General features: G+C 42.0%; 1 protein-coding gene across 1 annotated transcript in view; it reads left to right on the top strand.

Moving 5' to 3' along the window:
* The window catches only part of LOC143281992 (organic cation transporter protein-like), a 28,375-nt gene extending 5,210 nt beyond the window's left edge, over window positions 1-23,165 (top strand). The window contains exons 4-12 of the mRNA XM_076587377.1: window positions 7,092-7,195; window positions 10,042-10,168; window positions 10,933-11,135; window positions 11,952-12,278; window positions 13,079-13,210; window positions 14,018-14,103; window positions 17,312-17,432; window positions 18,213-18,285; window positions 22,778-23,165. Of these exons, the coding sequence (XP_076443492.1) occupies window positions 7,092-7,195; window positions 10,042-10,168; window positions 10,933-11,135; window positions 11,952-12,278; window positions 13,079-13,210; window positions 14,018-14,103; window positions 17,312-17,432; window positions 18,213-18,285; window positions 22,778-22,972 (1,368 nt within the window). The 3' untranslated portion in view covers window positions 22,973-23,165. The remainder of the gene's footprint in view (window positions 1-7,091; window positions 7,196-10,041; window positions 10,169-10,932; window positions 11,136-11,951; window positions 12,279-13,078; window positions 13,211-14,017; window positions 14,104-17,311; window positions 17,433-18,212; window positions 18,286-22,777) is intronic.
* The last annotated feature ends 3,844 nt before the right edge of the window (window positions 23,166-27,009 follow it).

Genomic DNA, 27,009 nt, shown 5'->3' with positions numbered 1-27,009 from the left:
GTGAGTTAAGCCGTTCTACTTACGGCGCCAGTTTGGAAAGAGAACAAACTTGACGAAAGGGTCTAATCTGAACCACTGCGAACTTTTGATGGCTGAAAGTAATCTTTTTATGCGTCTTTCATATCTCTAATAGCTATTTCGTTTGCACGCACACTTGGGTAACAAGGCAGTTTTGATTTAGTAAATGCTTCAGGAATACTGTGGAATAACTGATTCAATTGGAAAACGCCGCGTGTCCTTTGATTTTAAGGGTTTTTGTGTGTGTGTTTTGTTTTTTGTTTTGTTTAAATTATTATTATCTTTTTTTTTCTTTTTTTCTTCTTCTTTTTTTTTACGCTTATATTTGACTTCATCAAGTTTTTGCGCCTTACACATATTATTATTAGTAGTAGTAGTTCTTTTTTTATGTATTTATCTCTTTTTTTTTTCTCAAGGCCTGACTAAGCGCTTTGGGTTACGCTGCTGTTCAGGCATCTGCTGGGCAGATGTGGTGTAGCGTATATGGATTTGTCCGAATGCAGTGACGCCTCCTTGAGCTACTGAAACTGAAACTGTATTAAGTTGAGCAGGTCGCGACGAGGCTGATTGCTGCTTTAGCACGGTAGGTAGCGTCAAGCTGTCTCCAGGTGGCTATACAAAGTCTCGAACTGCCTCAACAATGTCTTGAGACACCCCCCCCCCACCCCCACCCCCAGTAATCTCTTTCTGTAGCAAGCTATCCCTATCCTTTTGTATCAAAGTTTTCTTGACAAAATGTTTTGCCAACAATAATCGGTGTGCGCTTGCGTGCATGCGTGTGTGTCGAGGGGTGGGGGTGGGGGGAAGTGGACGGGTTAATGAGTCAGTATGCATTTACATCAGGATGCTTGGGTATTATTAGATATATATATGTTTGTGGATTAAGTATGATGTTCATGTTGCTATTGTCACTGTTGTTGTCGCTGGTACTTGTTGAGTCGTGACGTACACATGAGTGCGTTGACTGTGTTCAGAACCCCGACGCTGCATTAAGTGTAAGTCTTAGTGGAGTGACGGCTGTTCGCAGAGCACGGAAAACGTTTTACCTGTCTCATGATGCTTTCCTCAGATCAACGAGGAAGATGATAAATAAACTATATAAAAAATTTAAAAAAACCTGTGAAGAAATTCCACTACCAAAAGAACTGTTCAAGACAAAGTCGTTACCGCTGGTGAGGAAGATGAGCTCACCGCGTATGATGTGAAAGCCCCAAAGATTTGATTTCCAGTGGACTGCAAGACGCTTTAATCAACGGCGTTGTAAATTGATGAGAGAAACCAGCAATATCACGCTTTCTCAGAGAAACATCAAACAATGTCCTGCTATATGGCACAAGAAGAATGGAGCCGGACCAGACCTCCAGGCTGTCGTAAGTCACACGGGGACATGCTGAGCATTCGTACACCTGAATCCACAAGCGGTATCTTTCAACAAAGATAATGTCCTCTTTAGGGGAAGGGGGGCGGGGTTAGCCTTCTGATTTTTACTCCAGCCTTTCATTGACTCCGGAGAGAATATTCAACTTGGATGAAACATTTTCAGTAAAAGAACTTAAGGCAGGCAGTGGACAGCAATGACAACTGCAGTCAGCTCACACGGCTTTCAAGGACATCATCTTGTGGGAGACACAACTAACAAGGACCTCATTCTCTTGTTTAGAGATTCCCCCACCCCCAACCCCCCCAAACCAACAAGGATACCTTTTGATATCCGATATTCCGAATTAAGTGGTGCTATTCAGTGCCAGATTCCAACTGAATAGAACAGAGGCAAAGATCGGTTTGTTGACTAAACGCCAGTTTTCAGAGGCAGCAATCAGTTTTGATACTACGGTGAAGCGAACATTCAAACAGTATCATACAGCAACTTTGATAATTAAGGATCCTTCAAACACGATTTCAAGGAAGAGAATGGTAGCTATTTCTTTTTTCGATTCTCATTCCAGAAATGCCAGAGGGCGCCTTGCCAAAACGGGAAGTATATCATTGCTAACTTTGCTCACCTTGAAGATCTTTTCCTGCTCTTGTTCCTGCTTCCCTCAGGTCTCAATGACTTCATTGCTGCATTCGAAAATGTTGGAATGAGTCCAGTCCAGCAGTCAGCCAACCTACCTTGACTTAGCCAGCAGTCAGCCAGTCAACAATTCAAAACCAGTTAAACACTTTAAGGAATAAAGACATCAACATAGGTGTACGTTGTGGCGATCATATGAAAATTATCACCCAGCAGAGGTTTGAATTCATTGTAACAACTGTAGCTTGTACTGTGGTGGCTTGAAGACTGCAGATATTGGAACAAGTGCACAGTTTTCGTTTGGACTGTGCAAACTTCTTTAGCTTCTTTTCATTGTGTGTGTGTGTGTGTGTGTGTGTGTGTGTGTGTGTGTGTGTTAAACAAATATGCCATATTTGATATCACTGTCAATGTTAACGACAGCACTATGCATCTTTTTCGCAATCCTTACATGCTTAGATCAACCTATTTCCATGATCATCATGCATCTCTGTTGAAGGATATCATCAGTATTGTTGAAGGATGTCATCAGTATTGTATACAGGGATCCTGTGTGTGTGTCTCAATGTCTGTGTGCGCACCAGCGCGTGCGTCAATGAAATATGCTTACAATAAAGAATGAAGGTAACACAGTTTCCGATTTCCATTATAATTGTTTTTCTTTCTTTACATGAGTATTATTTTGTGTGTGTCGTAATTCGCTTTGTGAAGCTAGTTTTGAATGTAGGGCCTGCAACTTTCCAGTAGATGATAAAGATGTGATTGCTCGTCAGCCAACAATTGTGTGTGAGTGAAGGAGATAGAAAAACCAAACTCCGCATCTTCAACTCCAATGTGAAGTCAGTTCTGCTCTACGGATGCGAGACATGGCGGACAACACAGACGATGCAGCAGAAGATTCAGACATTCTTCAACACCTGTCTGAGGCGCATCTACAAGATCCGATGGCAGGAGAAGATCCGAAACGAAGATCTGTGGGAGCGAGCAGGACAGGAACCAGTGGCCAAGCCGATACTGCGGAGGAAGTGGGGCTGGATCGGACACACACTCAGGAAGCCAGCGTCCAGCATCACACGCCAAGCCCTGACCTGGAACCCGCAGGGAAAGAGGAAGAGAAGCCGGCCTCGCAACAGCTGGAGGCGAGATACCGAGGCAGAGCTGAAGCAGCAAGGGACCAACTGGACTGGAATGGCCAGAACAGCCCAGAACAGAGTGCGATGGCGAGGGGTCGTCGATGGCCTATGCTCCACCAGGAGCGATGGGCAAAATGATGAATGAATGAATGAAGGAGATAGAGAGGGCCGAGGAGAGGAGGAGAGAGAGTTGCTCTTATAGTTTTGCTTCTTCCTCAGTTGCTCAGGACCACAGTGTAGAGAACATGGTACAAAATGCTGCTGAGATATTTTTTTCATGATCCTGAAAGATGTTCACAAACCTCGCAAAATATTTATTTTTTTGTGTTGATTTTAATTGTCTTCCTCGTTTTAGCCCAAAAACAGAGACACGAACTGTCCCTGTTGTAAAAAAAAAAAAAAAAAAAAAAAAAAAAAAAAAAAAGAATAAATAGATAAGAAGTTAAATATAGTAGAAAATCGTGTTCTTGTGACGACCTGCCCCATAGATCGCGACATTTTCGGTGGGGTACTTTGAAGACAGATTGTGATAAAATTTGATTATCACAGTGCTTCATTTCTGATTCACTCATCAGAAGAAAGACTGGAGTTTTCTTTGCAAGGAAACACAAATGTAAAGATCCGTCGTGAGGGCTTCCCAGTGTTCTCTACCTTGATAGACAGCACACACAGTATTGATACCCACTTGTGCCTTTTCTCTTGTTGCTCTTCTTGTTGAACGTGTGTAACAGTGTGTGGAGTGTGTGTGTGTGTGGAGTGTGTGTGTGTGTGTGTGTGTGTGTGTGTGTGTGTGTGTTTAGGTTTTTTGGGTTGTTTTGTTTTTCTGCTCAGCAATGGGTCATCTGACACTCGCAGTTTTTTTTTGTGTTTTTTTTGTTTTTTTAAACTTGAAATGATTTCATTTTTCATTATGTCTGAGCATGTCTGTCACACACGGAGCAAAGACAACTGTTCAGTTGGCAGCAACGAGAGAGCTACATATTTCTTTTTGATTACTTTTTCCATGTTACATTTACGAGAACATTCCAATTTGAGCGGGTTGCATGAAAGTCTTCATTTACGGCTGGATCAAGGTGATGTGTTTGTGTCATTGGGAAAGGCTGGAATGTCTGTTGTTGTTCTGCAATGAAATGGGTGATGTGTTAATGTCTTTTGCCGTTTTAAAATGAGTTGGGTTTTGTGTAAATGTCTGCTGTTGTTTTTAAGGGTTTTGTGTTAATGTCTGCTGTTGTTTTAAAATAAATTGGGTTGCGTGTTTATATCTGCTGTGTTCTTTTAAAATAAAATTGGTGATGTCTTAACATCTGCTGTTATTATTTTAAAATAAAACGCATTATGTGTTTATGTCTTTTTTTTTCTTTTCTTTCCAACAATTTTTTTGATTCCCCATCATTCACCCATCCATTCCACAAATCTTACATTCATTCATCAACATCTTTCTGCTGTGGCCGTTATACAACACTGTCGCAGTTTGGACAGAATGTGTATGAACAAAGTGGCTTTCGTACAAAAATACTGTTATGATAATATTTACAAACAGTTTGTAAGTAAAATGATTTACATAAATATAATTTACTCTCCGCATACCCCCGCCCCCCAAAAAACAACAATAAAAACCTCCACACATTCATGTACACTTTCTCTGACACACCAATGATGCTACAGACTTGATTTTTTCATGACAGTTTCTGAAATGTCTGATGTTGTATCTAAAATTGTGTAGATGAAATGGTCTCTTTACAGACGGGTGCCCAAATATGGCATGAAATATGTTCTTGTGGGTGTGTTTGTTTGTTTTTTAAACCAAAACAATCAAAACGTGACTGACTCCAGTGTACCACTGGTTCCAGCACTAATAATACACAACATCTATGCCAAGTTTCACGGGTGCATCTCGAAAAAAAAGGTTATGATGCGTAAATCTCTGAAACTTCGGTTTTTTCGGAGAAAATCGACAAACAAAAATAAAAAATATTTACTCTCATGGATAAGTCAGTGGACCCCAACCTGGTAGGGGCACCCCTCCCGTTCTGCTTGGTCTTCTGACCAGCAACGTATCCCAAAGCGCGTTGTAAATCCTTGAGGGAAACAAAAAAAAAACAAGAGAGAGAGAGAAAGAGAGAGAGAGAAAGAGAGAGAGACTGTCAGGTGTGAGTGAGGAGCCTTTCAATGCACACATAATTGCCAAACGGATTAATGAAGATGTGTTGTACTGTACTGTATTGTACTGTATTTCACCGTACTGTGCTGTATTGTGATGTATTGCATTGCATTCCGCTTCATTGTATTGATTCCTTGGCAGATACAAAACACTCCAGTTGACTCAACTAATCTGAAAGAAAGCCACGCTCTCAAAATTTCTACGTTCTTTTATATATGTCAGGAAAATGTTGATGACGCAGGGCTGAGGTGACACATTTAATCGAAAGATAGAGGGAAGATAAGAAAGCCAGTCATTTTTTTTCTTGCAGAGTAGGAAAAACGGATAGGAGAAAAATTATATTCTAAAAAAAAAAAAAAAAAAAAAAAAAAACCGATGAAACGAGGGGAAGGAGTAAGGAATAGGAAGTAATGTGAAGGTACGTAAAGAAGAAGGTAAGAGCTACGGTAAGTATAAATGAAAGAACACACACTTCAAGAGACGAATGGACCGAAGGAAGAAAAAGAGAAGAGAATGTGTACCAGCCAGATTTGAAGGTGAATACCGAGGCGAGTAAAACTACACACGGGTTAGCCACTAGACTCATGGTCTGCCGCCAACAAGTATGACAAACATGCTTACACGCATGGAGTATAAATGAATATGGATTAATAATAACTGGGTCTACGCTTGTTTACAACGGTGTGATGTTGCATTCGCTCTAACCTGTTAGGCGGAACCTCATCTGACTGCAGAAGGGGACTTGAATATGTTAACGATGGCAAGAGCATAATGAAGGTGTCGAAGTTTACACATATTAAGATTATACGTAGATACGGTCCTAGAATTTGAAGACAAAGTAGAGGGGGGGGGGGGGGGAACCGGATGATTTATGATTACCTGTGACCTCGGATTTAGACAACCCATGAGAAGTCCTGTATTCAAATAAGACTGTGGTCAAAACATGCATGTTCTATCTTAAAAAAAAACAACAAAAACAACAACCACCTTTAACTCTGATATTGTAAAAAAAAAAATATATATATATATATATATAATTCAATAGCGCATGCCGAAAAACTGCTAGAAGGGCAGTCTCGTTACAAATCTGTGTAAGTAGTTTCTGGCATATGTTATAGGGCACGTAAAAGAACCCACGGAAGCTAAAGATTGTCCCTGGCGAAATTCTGTAGGAAATCCGCTTTGTTAGGAAAACATAATACACTTGCAGGCAGGAAAAAAAATGGGGTGACGCAACACTGTAGTCAAACGCTGTCACTGGGGAGAGCAGCCCGAATTTCACACAGAGAAATCTGTTGTGACAAAGAGTAATACAAGACAAGACAACACAACCAACACAGTATAATACAGCATGTATAACGTAACACACGCGCAAAACAGCACAATACTATAAAGTACAATAAACGCTGTGCAATACAATACAATACAATACAATACAGCATGATATAATATACCTTCAATACAACAAAACACAATACGCTACAATGCAATACATTACAACACAACACAGCACAATACAGAACAACACAATACAATATGATACAATACATCACTATATACTGCACTACACTACACTACACTAGAATACAATAGAACGCAAAAGAACACTTACAATATAATGCAAAACAATACAATACAATACATCACAGCACAATGCAACAGAACACAAAACAGCTCTCAACAATATACAAAAACGATACAACAGAACGCAGCACCACACAGAACAGCACAATACAACACAATGTGGGTTGGTTTGTTCTTTCAGTGGGGCCTGGTCTGTGAGAAGGAGGCACTGACTGACGTGTCCCAAACACTGCTTCTGGCGGGGATGATGGTGGGGGCCGTGCTATTCACCTCCCTGGCTGACAGGTCAGTGTGGGGGGGAGGGGGAGGCGCATGGAAATGTGGTTTTAGCTTCAATGTTTATAATCATCGAGCTAATGTAGGCTCAACCAGCCATTTTCGAGGATAATGGATAACATGTGTTGTAGTTTTTTTTATGACATTTTTCGTATTAAGTTACCTTTTTGTGTGCAGATAGTTGATTATTGTTTTGAGGGATGTATGATATTACACCATTTATGTATTATTGTGGTGAATGTGTATATATATACACCCAATGCATTATTCAGATGTCAGAGAAATTTTCACACACACACACACACACACACACACACACACGCAAACACTCACACACACACACACACACACACACACACACACATCTATATCAATATATATATATATATATATATATCTGTGTACCTATCAGAATGGATTTCTTCGACAGAATTTTGCCCGTGGACAACACTCTTGTTGCCATGGGTTCTTTGTTTAGTGTGCCAAGTCCGTGCTGCATACGGGACCTCGGTTTGTCGTCTCATCCGAATGACTAGACGCTCAGTGCAATTTTCCAGTCAAACTTGGAAGAGGGCGAGAACGGTATTCGAACCCAGACCCTCACGGACTGTGTATTGGCAGATGAGCGTCTTAACCACTCTGCCACCTTCCCCCTGCAGCCAACCGGCAGCTGGGTACAACTACCTTGATGCTGGAAATAATAACCAGACACGACACAAGTCAAGCAGGGTATACCCTCTTAGCTGGAGCACACAGAACACAGAAACACAGAACTTGGCCACCCGGAGGAAAACAATCCTCACATGAGGGTGCCAACTGGGCAAAAAGCCCCAAACCAAAAACTGGCACGACCTTGCTCCAAGAAGGCCGTGGGCGAAAAGCCACGAAAATTGTTACTGACAGGACAGAGAGACTTGAACATCTGCTCAGCAGTGACAGGAACGCAAAAACAAGACTCCACGACTGCACGATAAAAAAATAAAATCGAGGAGCTTTACGCGCGCACACACACATACACACACACACACACACACACACACACACACACACACACACACACACACACACACACACACACACATGCATTGTTCCTTGGACCAATTACGTTTCGACTGGCTCGCCGTATTAAATATTTATAGACTTTCTTGGTCAGTCATAGACATGCTGCTAAGTGTGTCGCGGGTGGTTGTTGTTCTCTAATATATGCTTTTTCGACTTGCTTTACTCCACGTTTTGATAATCCATAATCCTATGTTGTTGTTGTTGTTTTTGTTGTTGTTGTTATTTATTTTTAGATATTACATGCTTTATTGAGTGTTTGCTATTTGATTGTAGGCATTCGCTCACGTTGTACTTGTGCAATAGTTTCATTGGATACCATTGTATTTGTGCTTTAGTCTTTAATTGAACCGAATTTTTTCTTGCTGTCTGTCTTTCTAACCTAAAACTTTCTCTGTCTCTCTTTTCCATCTCTCGACTGTTACCTTTATCCGGCTGTCTGTTCTCTCTCTCTCTCTCTCTCTCTCTCTCTCTCTCTCTCTCTCTCTCTCTCTCTCTCTCTCTGTATATATGTGTAGGTATGTGTGTATGTATATGTATCTGTATATATGTATGCATGTATATATATATATATATATCTTTCTCTCTCGTTCTTTCTCTCTCTCTTTCTTCCTGAATTAAGTTAATGATGTAAGAATGTCGCACTGCATGTTGTAATCGTGTCAGTATCATATGTAAATTTATTGCTATTTACGCTTGTATTATTTCTGTTGTTGTTGTTCTCGGTAGAATTTTTGTGTGTTTCTTGTAATTGTTTATTTCCATATTATCCTTTCCAGACCCCCACTTCCCCCATTTCTTCCTTTTTAAAAAAATTTTGGGAATTAATTTTCTTCTCTTTTTTTCTGAGGGCAGGATGTAAAAAAGCTGTATAAGCTTTTTCTTTTACCCTCAATAAAGATCATTTTGACTTGACCTGACTTGACTTCACACACACACACACACACACACACACACACACACACACACACACACACACACACACACACACACACACAAACACACACACACACACACACATGTACAGTTCAGCGGGAAGAGTAAATGGGGAAGAGCACGCACAAAACAGAACTCTACTCGTGATTATCATGAGTTGTGACATACGTACATGACCGTTTTTACTCCGCCATGTGGGCAGCCAAACTTCGGTTTCTGGGGTGTACATGCTGGGTATATTAATGTTTCCATAACCCACCGAACGTTGACATGGATGTCAAGATCTTTAATGTTCTGCATGCGTATACACGTCTTCGAAAGTGGTTCAGGCACACAAGGGGTAGCACATATGTTGTATTTGTATTTGTATTTCTTTTTATCACAACAGATTTCTCCGTGTAAAATTGGGGCTGCTCTCCCCAGGGAGAGCGCGTCGCTACACTACAGCACCACCCATTTTTTTTGTATTTTTGCCTGCGTGCAGTTTTATTTGTTTTTCCTGTCGAAGTGGATTTTTCTACAGAACTTTGCCAGGAACAACCCTTTTGTTGCCGTGGGTTCTTTTACGTGCGCTAAGTGCATGCTGCACACGGGACCTCGGTTTATCGTCTCATCCGAATGACACACATGGGAGATCTGAAAAAACTCCACCCTTTCCCCACCACATGCGCAGAAACCGGGGTTCGAACTTCAGACACTCAGGCAAGAATACAGCGCTCTAACCACTTTGGCCAGGGCACCGGTCTAAGTTATGTCTATAATACTTTCAAAATAATTATGTTTCACTGTATTTCATTTGGTCGTGCGCAAGCTTAATATCCAGTGTGAAAGCTTGTCCGCAAAGTTTGCAATGATTTCAGGTACGGACGGAAACCTTTCCACATTTTATGTTGCCTGGGTATGTTGGCCATTGGTGTAGCCTCTGCCTTTGTGCCGACTTACGCCGCCTTTCTGCCTCTCCGTTTCTTCCTGGGAGCCTTTCAGCAGGTAGCTCTTCCAGACAGAACACTCTTCTTTCTTACTGTTTGTTGTTGTTGTTTTTGTTATTGCTGTTGTTGTGTGTGTCGTTGTTGTTGTTGCTGTTGTTGTTTGTGTTTTTTTATGTGCCTATATTGTTTGGCTGGCATAAGATTCGCTTTGTCTGACTGCCATCCAGCTGCACTGTAAACCTGTATATGTCTTGAAGGAACAATGTCACAAAGTTTGTTTGTTTGTGTGTGTGTATGTGTGTGTGTGCGCGCGCGCGCGCGTGTACGTGTGTTGTGTGTGTGTGTGTGTGTGTGTGTGTGTGTGTGTTTGATAGTTATTGCACTATGAAGAAATTTCCCCCCACCACCCCGAAACCACAGCTTCCAAATCCCGGAAGCAGTGTGTGTGCGTGTGTCCGCTTGTGTGTGTGTGTGTGTGTGTGTGTGTGTGCACGCTGGGGTGTGTGTATGTGCGTGCGTGTGTGTGCGCGAGCTTCTGTGTGTGTGTGTGTGTGTGTGTGTGTGTGTGTGTGTGTGTGTGAACATTTGGAGTGAATCTGTTGTTTCATAAAGGGGGAAACAAGAGAAGCAAGGCCTTCAAATGAATTTGCTAAAGTTTACCACGGATAGACACACACACACATACACACAAGCACACACACACACACACACACACACACACACACACACACACACACACACACACACAGACAACCGAACTTTGTTTACACAAGTGAGTCCAAAACTAGTCTAATCAGCTCCATCATTCCCATTCCGCGGCAGGGAATGAGTCTTACTGCCGGCATCCTGAGCATGGAAAGTCTGCCGACCAGACACCGCTTCGTGCAGAGCATCATTGCGGCCTTCATATGGTCCAGTAGCATGGTCATTCTGGCTCTCCTGGCCTTCCTCATGAGGCAGCACTCCTGGCGTCACCTCCAGTTGATTATTGCCGGGTTCTCTGTCTACAGCTTTGTGCTGATATTGTAAGATGTGGGGGTGGGAGGGGTGTATTGTTGTTTTGTTTTGTTTCAGTGTGTGTGTGTGTGGGGGGGGGGGGGGGCGCTGGGGGGGCGGTGTTGTTGTTGTTGTTGTTGTTGTGTGTGTGTGTGTCTTTGTCATTCCTATCTCTACCACTGTCTTTGTTCTCTGTCTTTGCTCTCTCTCTCTCTCTCTGTCTGTCTCTCTCTCTCTACCATTCTCTTTGTCTTCACTGCGTAATTGATCTTCAGTTAAATACCCATGTGACAGTGATTAAGGACTAGCACATATGATGATCCAGGAGATCCAGAAAATGTTTACCCTTGACACGCACGGTCCTTTCGGAACTGGGAACAGGGACCTCGCAGATCACAGGAGTGGAAGTCTGAGGCACTAAACACTTTGTGACTTTTGTTTTAGCGCAGGCATCTGGTTCACATCGCCCATGTATCTTACACGTGCTGTTCCCTCAGTGGAACAGTTACAATTCTACTATACTCTTGTGACGATCTCTTTAGTAAGTTTCTAAAAATACGCCTGTGACTGTGGTTTAATGGACAAACCAGTTAAATGGGGATATGTTTGTTGACTGTCACACACACACACACACACACACACACACACACACACACACACACACACACACACACACACACACACTCAACTGCATACGTGGATGCACCAAAATATTTTTTTGTTTTAACTGACTGTGGATGCGGTATTACAGTTGTGTCCTGATACAAGATTATGACCGTTCTTCGCACAATGCCCCATGCACTCCATTGTGACAATGACCATCTCATCTTCCTTGTGTTCCCCAGTTTCCTGGAGGAGTCAGTCCGCTGGCTGGTGGCTAACGGCAGGGTGGAGCACGCAGAGCGGATACTGAAGAAGGCGGCAGCTCAGAACAAAGTCAGCCAGGTGGACGTGCTCAACGTCTTCAGAACCAAGGTTCTGAGGCAACACACCTCTGATGAAGGACACGACCTGAAGAACGGAGCATCTGAGGTTCCCGGAGAGCATCCCAACTCACTCCTGGGTAGTCACTCTGCGTCTGGTGACAAAGAGGACCTGCCCAAATACGGAATCACTGACTTCTTCAGGCACAAACACGTCTTCATTTGTACTGTGATCAATGGCTTTGCGTGGTGAGTTTATTTTTTGTTTTGTTCGAGCATTGGTTAAAATGTTTCATTTGTCTTTTTTGTCTTATGTTTTTCTTTTCTCTCTCCCGCCTACTGGTCTCCCTCTTCTTGACGTCCATAGCACTTCTGGTCAGTCTCTGTGTCTACTACTCTCTCTTTCTGTCAGTCTCTGTCTGTCTGTCTCTCATTCTCTCTGTCTGTCTGTCTCTCCGTCTCCTCTATATATCTGTCTATCTATCTGTCGGTCTGCCTGTCTTTGTGTCTGAGGGAGACATGAAGGTAGAGAGACTGAGTGGCAAAGTCATCGTGGGGTGATAATCATGATTTCAGTCCAAATACAATAATTATTATGATCGTTCTTCCACACAATGCCTCATGTTTACCCTTGACACGAACGGTCCTATCGGAAATGGAATCAGGGACCTGAAAGATCACAGGATAAAAGATACTAAGCACTTGACGGTATGACCTTTTTTATGCTGGGGACAAAACATACACTCGCAATTAATTGTCACAGTTCTCTGTCCATTGTTTGTTATGTACAAAATAAGATTTACGAAAGTACTCCTGTCTAGCTACATTTTTGTTATACTCCCAATACGAATGGTAATGACTTTCTGACTTGATAGGCCTACTGACGTCAAATAGCAATATATTGATTATCACTCGAAAAAAAACAACAAAAAAACAACAACCAAAAAACAAGACATATCGGTCACATTCTTTTTCCTACAAATCTGAGATTTTTTCGTGGTATTAAAGTACGATTAAATATCATTGTTTTAATTCTTTTCTTTGCACAGGGCTGTGAACGCTGTGACGTATTACGGCTTGTCTATGACGTCAGTGACCCTTGCTGACAACATGTACCTGGGGTTTTTCCTCAGTACTGTTGTGGAGCTGCCGTCTGTTGTGGCATTTATCTTGATAGAAAGGTGTGTGACGTGATCACATGTGTGCTGTCCAGGTAGTCTTGGAGCAAAGTGTTCCACACACACACACACACACACACACACACACACACACACACACACACACACACGTTGAGTGATGGCCTAGAGGTAACGCGTCTGCATAGGAAACGAGAGAATTTGAGCGCACAGGTTCGAATCACGGCTCAGCAGCCAGTATTCCCCCCCCCCCCTTCACTAGACTTTGAGTGGTGGTCTAGACGACTAGTCATTCGGATGAGACGATGAACCAGGGTCCTATGTGCAGCATGCACTTAGCGCACGTAAAAGAACCCACAGCAACAAAAGGGTTGTCCCCGGTAAAATTCTATACAAAATCCACTTCAGTAGGAAAACAACAACGACAAAGCTGTATGCAGGTAGGAAAAAAAAAGGGGTGGCGCTCTCAGTGTAGCGACGCGCTCTTCCTGGGGAGAGCAGCCCGAATTTCACAAAAAAAAGGAGCGATACAATACAATACAATACAATATATATATATATATATATATATATATATATATGTGTGTGTGTGTGTGTGTGTGTGTATCATAATACATCGAGATTTTCTTTGTTATTTTGCGATTCATTCGTTCATTCATTCATTCATTCATTCATTCGTTCATTCTTTTTTTTTTTCATTTAATCAATAATCCATTCATTCGTTCATGTTATTATTCTTTCAATCATTGACTCATTCATTTTTTTATTCATTCATTCACTTATTCATTCATCTTTTCATTTATTCATTTATTCGATCGATCGTTCGTTCGTGCATTCGCTTTCTATTTGCAGATTCGGCCGCAAGAGAATTTGTGACATATTTCACATCGTGGCAGGACTGTCACTGCTGGCCTCTGTCACCTTGTCGTCTTTGGCAGGTTTCTGTGCTGTGCTATGAGGAACACTGAATGGTTTTTGACTCACTTGTGTAAACAAAGTGAGTCTATGTTTTAACCCGGTGTTCGGTTGTCTGTGTGTGTGTCCGTGTGTCTGTGTGTCCGTGGTAAACTTTAACATTGACATTTTCTCTGCAAATATTTTGTCAGTTGACACCAAATTAGGCATAAAAATAGGAAAAATTCAGTTCTTTCCAGTCATCTTGTTTAAAACAATATTGCACCTCTGGGATGGGCACAAAAAAAAGAAGCCTAATTATATGCAAACTGCATTTACTGTTATATTTATATTTTTTGTATTCTCTAAACTTGGCACTTTGACCTCTTATTCTGATACAACAACAAGAGGAGTCATTATTATCATTTTTTGTTCAAACAGGAACTTCTTTTGCTAAGCATGGAATTTTTATTTATTTTGCAAACGTTTTGATGCAGATAGTAAAAAAAAAAAGGGGGAAATTATTCTGTAATTAATGCTAGGGGACGTAATTTATCACAAGTGAGTCTTGAAGGCCTTGCTTCTCTTGTTGTGTCTTGTTGCGTTGTGTTGTGTTTTGTGGTGCTGTGCTGTAACGTGCTGTGCTTTGTTTGTGTTGCGTTTTGTTTGTGTTGTGTTGTGTCGTGTGATAATACTGTGCTGTGTCCTGTGGTATACTGTTGAATGGTGTGATATACTGTGCTGGAACGTGTGATATGCTGTGTTATATCATGAAATATGTTGTGCTGTGTCGTATGCTATTTATATACTGTGCTGTATCGATTGAGATGCCGTGCTGTGTAGTGTGATATGCTGTGCTGTATTGTGTGATATGCTGTGCTGTATTGCGTGATATGTTGTGCTGTGTCGTGTGGTATTCTGTGCTGTATTGTGTGATATGCTGTGCTGTTTCGTGTGATATGCTGTGCTGTGTCGTGCTATATGTTGTGCTGTTTCGTGTGATATGCTGTGCCGTTTCGTGTGATATGCTATGCTGTTTCGTGTGATATGCTGTGCTGTGTCGTGCTATATGTTGTGCTGTTTCGTGTGATATACTGTGTTGTATCGTGTGATATGTTGTGCTGTGTCGTGTGATAATCTGTGCTGTATTGTGTGATGTGCTGTGTTGTATTGAGTGATATGATGTGCTGCATTGCGTGATATGTTGTGCTGTATCGTGTGATATGCTGTGTTGTATCATTTGATATGCTGTGCTGTGTCGTGTGATATGCTGTGCAGTATCGTGTGATATGCTGTGTTGTATTGTGTGATATGTTGTGTTGTGTCGTAAGATATGTTGTGTTGTGTCGTAAGATATGCTGTACTGTGTCATGTGATATGTTGTGCTGTGTCGTGTGATGTGCTGTGCTGTGGCGTGTGATATGCTGTGCTTTGGCGTGTGATATATTGTGCTGTGTCGTGTGATATGCTGTGCCGTATACTGTGTAGTAATCTTTTCTGTGTCATGTGATATGTTGTGCTGTGTCGTGTGATATATTGTGCTGTATAGCGTGAGATGCTGTGCTGTGGCGTGTGATATGTTGTGCTGTGTCGTGTGATATATTGTGCTGTATCGTGTGATATGCTGTGCTGTGTGGTGTGAGATGCTGTGCTTTGACGTGTGATATGCTGTGCTGTGTGGTGTGAGATGCTGTGCTGTGACGTGTGAGATGCTGTGCTTTGGCGTGTGATATGCTGTGGTGTGAGATGCTGTGCTGTGTGGTGTGAGATGCTGTGCTGTGACGTGTGATATGCTGTGCTTTGGCGTGTGATATGCTGTGCTGTGTGGTGTGAGATGCTGTGCTGTGTGGTGTGAGATGCTGTGCTGTGTGGTGTGAGATGCTGTGCTTTGGCGTGTGATATGCTGTGCTGTGTGGTGTGAGATGCTGTGCTGTGACGTGTGAGATGCTGTGTTTTGGCGTGTGATATGCGGTGCTGTGTGGTGTGAGATGCTGTGCTGTGTGGTGTGAGATGCTGTGCTGTGTGGTGTGAGATGCTGTGCTGTGTGGTGTGATATGCTGTGCTGTGTGGTGTGAGATGCTGTGCTGTATTGTGTGATATGATGTCCTGTGTCGTGTGATATGCTGTGCTGTATTGTGTGATATGATGTGCTGTATTGTATTGTGTGATATGATGTGCTGTGTCGTGTGATATGCTCTGCTGTTTGGTGTGATATGCTGTGCTGTTTGGTGTGATATGTTGTGCTGTGTCGTGTGATATGTTGTGCTGTTTGGTGTGATATGTTGTGCTGTTTGGTGTGATATGATGTGCTGTGTCGTGTGATATGATGTGCTGTGTCGTGTGATATGATGTGCTGTGTCGTGTGATATGCTCTGCTGTTTGGTGTGATATGCTGTGCTGTTTGGTGTGATATATTGTGCTGTTTGGTGTGATATGTTGTGCTGTGGCGTGTGATATGCTGTGCTGTGTCGTGTGATATGTTGTGCTGTGTCGTGTGATATGCTGTGCTGTTTGGTGTGATATGCTGTGCTGTGTTGTGTGATATGCTGTGCTGTGTCGTGTGATATGATGTGCTGTGTCGTGTGGTATGCTGTGCTGTGTCGTGTGATATGTTGTGCTGTGTCGTGTGATATGTCCTGTGTCGTGTGATATGCTGTGCTGTGGCGTGTGATATGTTGTGCTGTGGCCTGTAATATGCTGTGCTGTGGCCTGTGATATGTTGTGCTGTTATGTATCGTGTGATAAGCTGTTCTGTGTCATTTTGACATGCTGTGTTGTATCATGCGATATACTGTGCTGTATCGTGTGATATATTGTGTTGTGTTGTATGATATGTTGTGCTGTATCGTCTGATATGTTGTGCTGTATCATATATATACTGTGCTCTGCTGTATCGGCGGAGGGAGGAGGGAGTATACCGGGTATGTTTTTGTTTCCATTTCATCCGACTGACTAGACGCTCAGTTTGATTCTCTAGTTCAAAAGTGGGAAAAAGGGCGAGGCCAAGGATTCGAACCCAGACCCTCTCGGACATTGTTATGGCAGATAAGCGCCTTAACAAATTCTGCCACTCTCCCTCACCCTCATCATCTCTCCCGCCCACCCTCTCCCTGACCCCCGATCAATAGATGAAATTATTCTTTATTTTGTTCGATGTGTAAATCAAACGTTGGATCGATTTATTGATGGGTTGATTGATTGGTCGATGAATGGGTTTGATCGATGGTCAGGGTTAACTGGTTTGATTTGCAGGCGACAACCAAGCATCTAACATAGCGGGTTTGATTTTGAACCTGGTGGGAAAGTTTGCCATTAGCGGTTCCTTTGCCGTGCTTTTCCTCTACACGCCTGAACAATTCCCTACTAATCTCAGGTACTTTATTGTGTTGTGTGTGTGTGCGTGTGTGTGTGTGTGTGTGTGTGCGTGTGTGTGTGTGCGTGTGTGTGTGTGTGTGTGTGTGTGTGTGCGGGCGTATGTGTGTGTGTGTGTCTTTGTCTGTGTCTGTGTATATCTGTATGTGCGTGATTGAGTTGTTGTTGTTGTTGTTGGTGTGTGTGTGTGTGTGTGTGTGTGTGCGTGCGTGCGTGCGTGTGTTCTTTGGTTTAACCTCTATTCACATAGTGTGGCTTTAGAATTTTTTCAGCAGATGTTTTGTGACAAATATGAACTAGTCCGCCGCCGTGTGTGTGTGTGTGTGTGTGTGTGTGTGCGTGCGCGGGTGTGTATGTGTTCATCGGTTTAACTTCTATTTACAAAGTCTGACTTAAACTTTTTTCAACAGATGTTTATATAAACTAGTCCGCCACAGTGTGTGTGTGTGTGTGTGTGTGTGTGTGTGTGTGTGTGTGTGTGTGTGTCTGTCTGTCTGTCTGTCTGTCTGTCAATCTGTCTGTGTCTGTGTGTGCGTGCGTTTTTGTGTGTGCGTGTGTGTCTGTTTATGTGTGATGTCTGTGTGTCATCTGTATGTTATCCGTGTGTGTATGTAATACCATGTGCGCGCCTGCGTTCGGGCGTGAGTGAGTGTGTGTGTGTGCATGTGTGCGTGTTTGTGTGTGCATGTGTGTATGCTTATGCGCGTGCGTGTGCGTGCATGCCTGAATTTACAAGTGTGTCCCTCTGCTGTATGACCCATCACCCTACTCCTGTTGTCAGGAACGCAAGTCTGGGAGTGGCGTCTATGACAGGCAGAGTGGGAGCAATGATCGCCCCTTACTCCAGAACCTTGGTAAGACACAGCTGAATATGGGTAGGTCTACATACTGACTCCTTATTACACCAGGATTTGGTAAGAAACAATTGAAAAAATGATACATAATCGTTTTACTACAGAACTTAAGTTTGACACAGTTGACCATTGATATTTTACTCCAGAAATTCAGTTGGACTCAACTGACCTTTTACCTTAGAACTTTGGTAAGACACAACTGAAACTTATCATATGTAAGGTGCTCAGCAAATTGAAATACGAGCCGACAGATTTTGTTTTGGATTTTGCTCGCGCACGTGTGTGTGTGTGTGTGTGTGTGTGTGTGTGTGTGTGTGTGTGTGTGTGTGTGTGTGTGTGTGATACTACGCGCGCGCGCGCGCACGTTCGCTGAATGAGGCCTTTTCGCTGTTAATTGTACGCCTCTTTAGTTACATCGGCCTTGTCTCTGTGTCTCCGTCTCTGTCTCCAGCTCTGTTTTGTGTGAGCGTAAGTGTTTTCAACTTTGTAATTGATGAACATTGCCAGTTTTAGAATCCCGAGTTCCAGTACATAGTTGACATTTTCATGTGAACAGTTTATCCCTACCGTCGTTCTCCAGCAGAATTAAGCAGCATCGTGAGGCCTGACCCAGCGCGTTGGGTCTATGCTTATGCGTAGAAGCAGTGGGAATTCATTTACAGCTTTTGTGAAGGGCTAAGACTGTCAAACTAGGTAGGCAAGACTGCACTGGCTCTTAGTGCTGCAGCCTTGGGGGATAGTTGGCCCTTGGGGACAATCCCAACGCCGACTTGCCTAAAGTTCTCTTGGCCGACAGGGTGGGGATGTAACTTGGGCAAGACATTCTCCACTATAATCAAATTCTAGCCCAGATAGTCCGGACAGCAATTGCCTCCTCTGCTGTTCTGATGGTCATAGTCGGACACAACTGACTGTCGAAAACAATTTTAGCAGATGTGGTGTGGTGCATATGGACTAGTCTGCCACATACTTTGACGCCTTCGTGAAACTAAAACTGACTGATTAAGGAAACATCAAATATAAAGTCATCAGATTTGAAAATTATATTTAATACTTTAACTACAAGTTGTGATCAGATTTGAAAATTATATTCAATACTTAAACTACAAGTTCTGATAAATAATAATAATAATAATAATGGTATTTATATAGCGCTGGATCTTGTGCAGAGACAAATCAAAGCGCTTTCGCACCAGTCATTCACACGCATGCATAACTCTAATACTGTAGAAACTAAAGACAAGGAAGGGCAGGCAAGGGAGGCTATTTTGGGAAGAGGTGGGTTTTAAGGCCAGACTTGAAAGAGCTGAGTGTGGAGACTTGACGAAGCGAAAAAGGAAGTTCATTCCAATCGCAAGGTCCAGAAACAGAGAAAGAACGGCGGCCAACAGTCGAGTGTTTGAATCTGGGTATGCGTAAACAGAGTGGATCCGAGGCCGATCGTAGTGAGCGAGATGGAGTGTAGAGGTGAAGGCAGCCGCAGAGATAGGAAGGGGCAGTTTTGTGAATGCATCTATAACATAGAGTGCTGATCTTGTACTTTATTCGGTGTGAGACAGGGAGCCAGTGGAGATGTTGCAAAAGAGGAGTGATGTGCTCAGATCTTTTCTTTCTGAGGACGAGTCGGGCAGCAGAGTTTTGTATGCGCTGAAGGGACTGAATGGATGAAGCAGGCAGACCAGACAATAGAGAGTTACAGTAGTCAAGGCGAGAGAGAATGAGAGAAACGACAATACATAGCACCAGTCTTTCATTGAACAAATAAAATCTTAAATCATCGTTAGCAAGTATCATGATAGTCGGGACAATAGCAGACTGAAAATACAGATATACAATGACCAATTCATTTCATAGGATATTCCATGATTTTGCCGACACCAAAGGCCTCGACAAGAATTCAGTATAGGCATGAAAGTGGATGACAAATGGAAATTGTGGTTACCATGGGATTATGGCCTGAAAAGCCACAGAATCTGGGACATTTTTCCATATTGACTTGAGTATGAGGATGACCTTGCTGCTGTGATTTAGGACCGCACCACACGGCTGCAATCTGTGCATCCTTCTATCATGATACCTTGTAGTTGTATTTTTTCTTTTTATTACAAAAGATTTCTGTGTAAAATTCGGGCTGCTCTCCCCAGGGAGAGCGCGTCGCTATACTACAGCGCCACCCATTTTTTTTTGTATTTTTTCCCGCATGCAATCTTATTTGTTTTTCCTATCGAAGTGGATTTTTCTACAGAATTTTGCCAGTAACGACCCTTTTGTTGCCGTGCATGCTGCACACGGGACCTCGGTTTATCGTCTGATCCGAATAACTAGCGTCCAGACCACCACTCAAGGTCTAGTGGAGGGGAAGAAAATATCGGCGGCTGAGCCGTGATTCGAACCAGCGCGCTCAGATTCTCTCGCTTCATAGGCGGACGCGTTACCTCTAGGCAAACAGTCCTTCGGTGTTGGTCAGGAAATTTGAGCAGTACTACCAAAGACGTGTCTTTGAAGTGGTAAACACTCAACTGTTTGGTCCCAGTCTTCCCATTTGACACCATCGCCAACTCAACTCTGGGTAGGGGCCAGCCATGGGACAAAACAAAAATTAGATGATTTTACAACTCTCACATTTTGCCTCCGACTGGAATTGAATCCGTGTCCTCCCGGTCGACAGTCCGTGACTCTAGGTACTCTGCTGACTGGTTCTGTCTGCTCTTCTCTTTCTTTTCTCTTTCCGTCACTATTTCTTCTTCCCGCTTCTGTCTTTTTCAAATTCCAGAGCCGACACTACTTCCTCTCTTTCTGTCACTTTTTATTCTTCCCGCTTCTGTCTTTTTCAAATTCCAGAGCCGACACTTTCTCCTATTCTTCTGTCACTGTTTCTCCTTCCCGCTTCTGTCTTATTATTCTGTTGATTATTTATTATTATTTTTTTTAATCATTTTATTAGTATTACTATTATTATTACTGCTACCTTTTTCTATATTATAATTATTATTCATTTATTTATTTATTTATGTAAGCTTATCTATTATTTATTCCCCCGTTTTTTTGTGTTTTTTTGTTGTTGTTTTTTTGTTTTTGTTTTTTTCTCAAGGCCTGACTAAGCGCGTTGGGTTACGCTGCTGGTTAGGCATCTGCTTGGCAGATGTGGTGTAGCGTATATGGTTTGTCCGAACGCAGTGACGCCTCCTTGAGCAACTGAAACTGAAACTGAAACTGTTGATTATTGATTAATGTTCTGTCCTAATCCCGCTTCTGTCTTATCATTCTGTTGATTATTGATTAATGTTCTGTCCTAATCCCGCTTCTGTCTTATCATTCTGTTGATTATTGATTAATGTTCTGTCCTAATTCCGCTTCTGTCTTATTATTCTGTTGATTATTGATTAATGTTCTGTCCTAATCCCGCTTCCGTCTTATTATTCTGTTGATTATTGATTAAAGTTCTGTCCAAATCCAGCTTCTGTCTTATTATTCTGTTGATTATTGATTAATTTTCTGTCCTAATCCCACTTCTGTCTTATTATTCGAGCCGACACTTTCTCCTATTCTTCTGTCACTGTTTCTCCTTCCCGCTTCTGTCTTATTATTCTGTTGATTATTGATTAATGTTCTGTCCTAATCCCGCTTCTGTCTTATCATTCTGTTGATTATTGATTAATGTTCTGTCCTAATCCCGCTTCTGTCTTATCATTCTGTTGATTATTGATTAATGTTCTGTCCTAATCCCGCTTCTGTCTTATCATTCTGTTGATTATTGATTAATGGTCTGTCCTAATCCCGCTTCTGTCTTATCATTCTGTTGATTATTGATTAATGTTATGTCCTAATCCCGCTTCTGTCTTATCATTCTGTTGATTATTGATTAATGTTCTGTCCTAATTCCGCTTCTGTCTTATTATTCTGTTGATTATTGATTAATTTTCTGTCCTAATCCCGCTTCTGTCTTATTATTCTGTTGATTATTGATTAATTTTCTGTCCTAATCCCGCTTCTATCTTATTATTCTGTTGATTATTGATTAATTTTCTGTCCTAATCCCGCTTCCCCCATTCCCCCTCTCACACACACACCCTTCCAATATTGTTTTTCTTTCTCCAGTCACTGACAATTACCCTCTCCATTTACATTTTGTAATCTATCTTTTCCACATTCTGATCTCTTTCTCTCTCTCTCTCTGTCTCTCTCTCTTCCTCAGCCCCCTCACCCCCCCCTCCCCCCTCACCTCAACCGCCCCTTTTCAGTTGAATAGTTCTTTCCCTGCCAATGATTTTCAGAAATCATGATTTCTAAGTAATAATGATAATAATCATGATGATAGAAATGATAATGATGATAATATAATTCATGTTCAGTCGAACATCATCATCTGAGATGAACAGACTATGAACGAATAAACGATGTCGCTTCTGTCTCTTCAAATTTCAGCGCCGACACCACTTCCTCTCTTTCTGTCACTATTTCTTCTTTCCGCTTCTGTCATTTCAAATTCCAGAGCCGACACTTTCCCTGGGCACCGGGCACCATCTTCGGAGTGCTCTGTCTTCTGATGCCTGTGTGTATGCGGTTGCTGCCAGAGACCTGTGGCAGAGAACTTCCCCAGACCATCACGGATATGGAGCTGTACATCAGTACTCCCTACCACGTGCCACGACATTCCAGGAAGAACCAGAAGTCAGAAGTTATTTAGAAACATCTGTCAGCTGGCAGTGAAGGGAACTTTAACAGCAGAAAATAACAAACAAAAAGGCCAGGAGAACGAATGATTAACTAATAGTAAAGTGTGGTAACTCTCCATTCACAAGGAACACAACTTCAAGTCAATGCTGCTTGTGCTACCGATTCAGCTGGAACACAGGTAAATAAAATGATCGGAATAAGGACATTCCCGCGCTTCCTCTTTTAACTCACTCAGTACGGCTAGTCCTCTCTTCTCCTCTACACAGACCCCTCGGATGTCCAGTGGGTGTCTGAATGACCCAACCTTTAGCTTCCGTCGTCAGAATTGTGGTATTCTTTGTCAACAATCACGTCTTCAGTATAAGAGCCTTCCGCTTGCAATATTTTGATGATGGTAATTGGGGTGAAACGCTGTTAACGTCGTCTCTTTCGCCGTTCGTATGGAAAGAGTTAATTAAGGAAGTGTTTTGGTTTGTACTAATGTACATTTCACTGCACAGTTGTGTCTCTTTTTTTGTGGAGTTCTTTATTCGGACTGATTTATTAAGAATGAGATTCACCGATGATTTTGATGTTTGATTCATCGTTGATTGATTCATTTGGATATTATATTCAGCTATTATACCGAGAGGAAAACGATTCAGAGATAACAAGCAACTGGTGATGATTTTTGTATTCTTCGTTGGGTGTGTGTCTACAACTATCTGTCTATATTCACTTGAAGAATTTGATCTCTGTTTTGTTGTGTGTGTTTGTTTTGTTTTTTTGTTTTTTTTGGTTTTTGTTGTTGTTTTTTTGTTGTTTTTGTTTGGGTTTTTTTTTTGTTGTGGTTATTTTGCCATTTCCTATATTACCCTTGTTCTATATAAGTATAGTTGATGTACAGGATATCCGAGACAATTTGGTCATCCTATTTTTCATGAACAACAGCTGTTCTAAACATTTTAAGCAGACAGTAGACGGGCACAATGGGCGAGTGGTTAAAGTGTTGGACTTTCAATCTGAGGGTCCCAGGTTCGAATCTTCGGTAACGGCGCCTGGTGGGTAAAGGGTGGAGATTTTTCCGATCTCCCAGGTCAACATATGTGCAGACCTACTTGTACCTGAACCCCCTTTGTGTGTACACGCGAGCATAAGATAAATACGCACGTTAAAGATTCTGTAACCCATGCCAGCGTTCGGAGGGTTATGAAAACAAGAACATACCCAGATGCACACCCCCGAAAACGGAGCATGGCTGCCTACATGGCGGGGTAAAAACGGTCATACACATAAAAGCCTACTCGCGTACATACGAGTGAACGTGGGAGTTACAGCCCACGAACGAAGAAGAAGAAGAAGCAGATAGTATATAAACGATATTGTCTATTTAACGAAAAAGGTAGTGTAGCTCTTGAACACATATTATTATGATACTCTTCGAATTATTTTCATCTTTGTGGAAATACGTATTATTCGAAAGAGACTTGGATTGGACTGGTTTTGCCACATCCATATACTGTCAATCTGTACTATCATGAGTGGTCATCTACATTGTGCTAGTAAATGGTATTCCTTTAACTGATAGGTGAGTAGACAGACGAGTATCTTTTGTGAGACAGGACCTATTCAAAATGGCACACGCTTTCTTCCGGAGACATCGCATTGGGTGGATTTATATGTTGTTATCGTGGAAACCCGAAGACACATGAGATGTTGATGGATGAAACATGGCTGTATTGTTGCCCGGTCAACATTCGGAAAGTTGTGTGCCATATTTGTTGTTAACGGTCCTTACAACAAAAACAGTTTGAAATGTGATAAAGCTGTCATAACTTTTTCTCTGTTTTGCATTTGTATTCAAATATGAACACCATATCGAGAAACATGCTGTAACCTGAATAAAGAATATAATATGTTTGATTAAATCATACGATTTTTGTGTTGTTTAGATTTTGTCATGATTGTTGGAACTTTTACCATCGTCAAATGACTATGCATCACACACGAGTGAACAGAAACAAACACATGCAGAGACATACGCGTGCGCATGTATGGTCAAACACACACACAGAGGGAGGGAGAGAGTTGTGGTGTTTGTCCAGGGAGGGGGGGGGGGTGTTTGAAATCGCGTGCATCCATACGTGTGAACGTGCGTGTGATTTGTGTATATGGGTATGATTTTCTCTCTCTCTCTCTCTCTCTCTCTCTCACACACACACACACACACACACACACACACACATGCACGCACGTACGGACTCACGCGCATCCATACACACAGAGAACACATGGAAGAGATGGAGACAAAGACAAACAGACAGATGAATAAAAGATCCAACTGCAGACAAGACAAGCAGGTAAAGACACACCACAAAGAATACACGTGTCAATCAGTAACTCAGTCTCAATCTACCAATCCGAAAGGAATCCACACAAAAAAGGCACAGCTCTGTGATCAGATTTATTTGTTGATAACCAGAGGTCATATCTCTGTCAGACAACTTTTTGACTTCTGGACCGGCACAAGCCGAGTGGTTAAATCGTTGGACTTTTAATCTGACGGTCCCTGGTTCGAATCTCGGTAACAGTGCCTGGTGGGTAATGAGTGGAGATTTTCCTCATCTCCCATGTCAGCATATGTGCAGACCTGCTTGTGCCTGAACCACAGAAGATCAAATACGCGCCTTAAAGATCCTGTAATACAGGTCAGCGTTCGGCGTGTTAAGGAAACAAGTACACCGAAAACGGAGTATGGCTGCCTGCGTGGCGGGGTTAATAAACAAAATGGTCATACACGTAGAATGTTCTGGATTAAAGGGCAGTTATGTGTAAATATTCTTTTGCGTTTTTCCAAAGTTCTGGAAGAGGGAACGACTGTGCACATTTTCAGCCGTGTCTAACCAAAGTTCTGGAGAAAGGGGCGATGTACTAATTTTCTGTTGTGTCTTCGCAACGGCCTGGAGGAAGGGGCGAAAATGTAGTAATTTTGAGCTATCATTCCCCCCCACCCCCCACTCTGCTTACCATAGATGCGAAACCCAGACTCGCACATAGCATACACATGCATTAGATTTTTTCTTGTGGTGTGAAAAAACGAAAAGGATGGTCATACAGCGATGAGACACACACACACACACACACACACACACACACACACACACTGAGCACCTTTTGGAAGCAGGTGGAACAAGTAACCAATAATAAATGAAGAGACATTTCATTTTTCTCCCTAAATGAGACAATGGTGAATGTGAGAAATGATGTTCATTTTAAATCTACTGAAATTTTAGACCTCGTTTTGCTCCTTGCAAACTTTAATTTCTACAGGTGTCTAACGAAAGAGGAAATGTATTCAGTCAGTTACTGAAATACAGATGAGGAACAGTAAAATATATTCCTTTTGATAATCCAATTCTTTAGAATCCCACACAAGTTGGTGTTACTGTAAAGAAATAATTGAAACTGAAGATATTTAACAACCAACCAGACTCATCTCAAAACAAATGCAAGCCAGTCATGGAAGAAAAAAGAATGGGATATATCAAATGCCTATCTAATGCATGTGTATGCTATGCCGAATATTTATCTTTAAAAAGTTGACTCTTTTTTTTCAAGCACAAGATATAATTTCAGTGTGTGGTATCCTTTTTTCCTATCTGTGTGTGTGTGTAGGTGTCTGCGCGTGCGTGTGTGTGTGTTTTCTGTGATCCGACTGTTTTCTATCAAATTATTTCTTATCTTTTTTTTTCTTGTGGTGTGGATATCTAACTCTGGAATTGTCGATATGGTTGTTACCAGTTATTTTTGCCCTGTAACAGAATAATAGATTGTAACCCTGACATGTAGGGGGAAATAAAACAAACGAAACACATATGGGAAAAATGAGAACAAATCCACGGGGAGAAGGAGAGTTGTTTTGAGCCCAAAGGTGTGTGAAGCAGTAAACAAAACTTTCAACCATGGACTATTCTCAATGACTATATTTCTGTCTCTGTCTCTGTCTATGTCTCTGTTTGTCTGTCTGTCTGTCTGTCTCTCTCTCTCTCTCTCTGATTGTTGGACCTT

This window comes from Babylonia areolata, chromosome 5 (assembly GCF_041734735.1).
Source record: "Babylonia areolata isolate BAREFJ2019XMU chromosome 5, ASM4173473v1, whole genome shotgun sequence".
In the NCBI taxonomy this organism is placed as follows: domain Eukaryota; kingdom Metazoa; phylum Mollusca; class Gastropoda; order Neogastropoda; family Buccinidae; genus Babylonia; species Babylonia areolata.
This window is presented reverse-complemented; position numbering and strand designations above follow the sequence as displayed.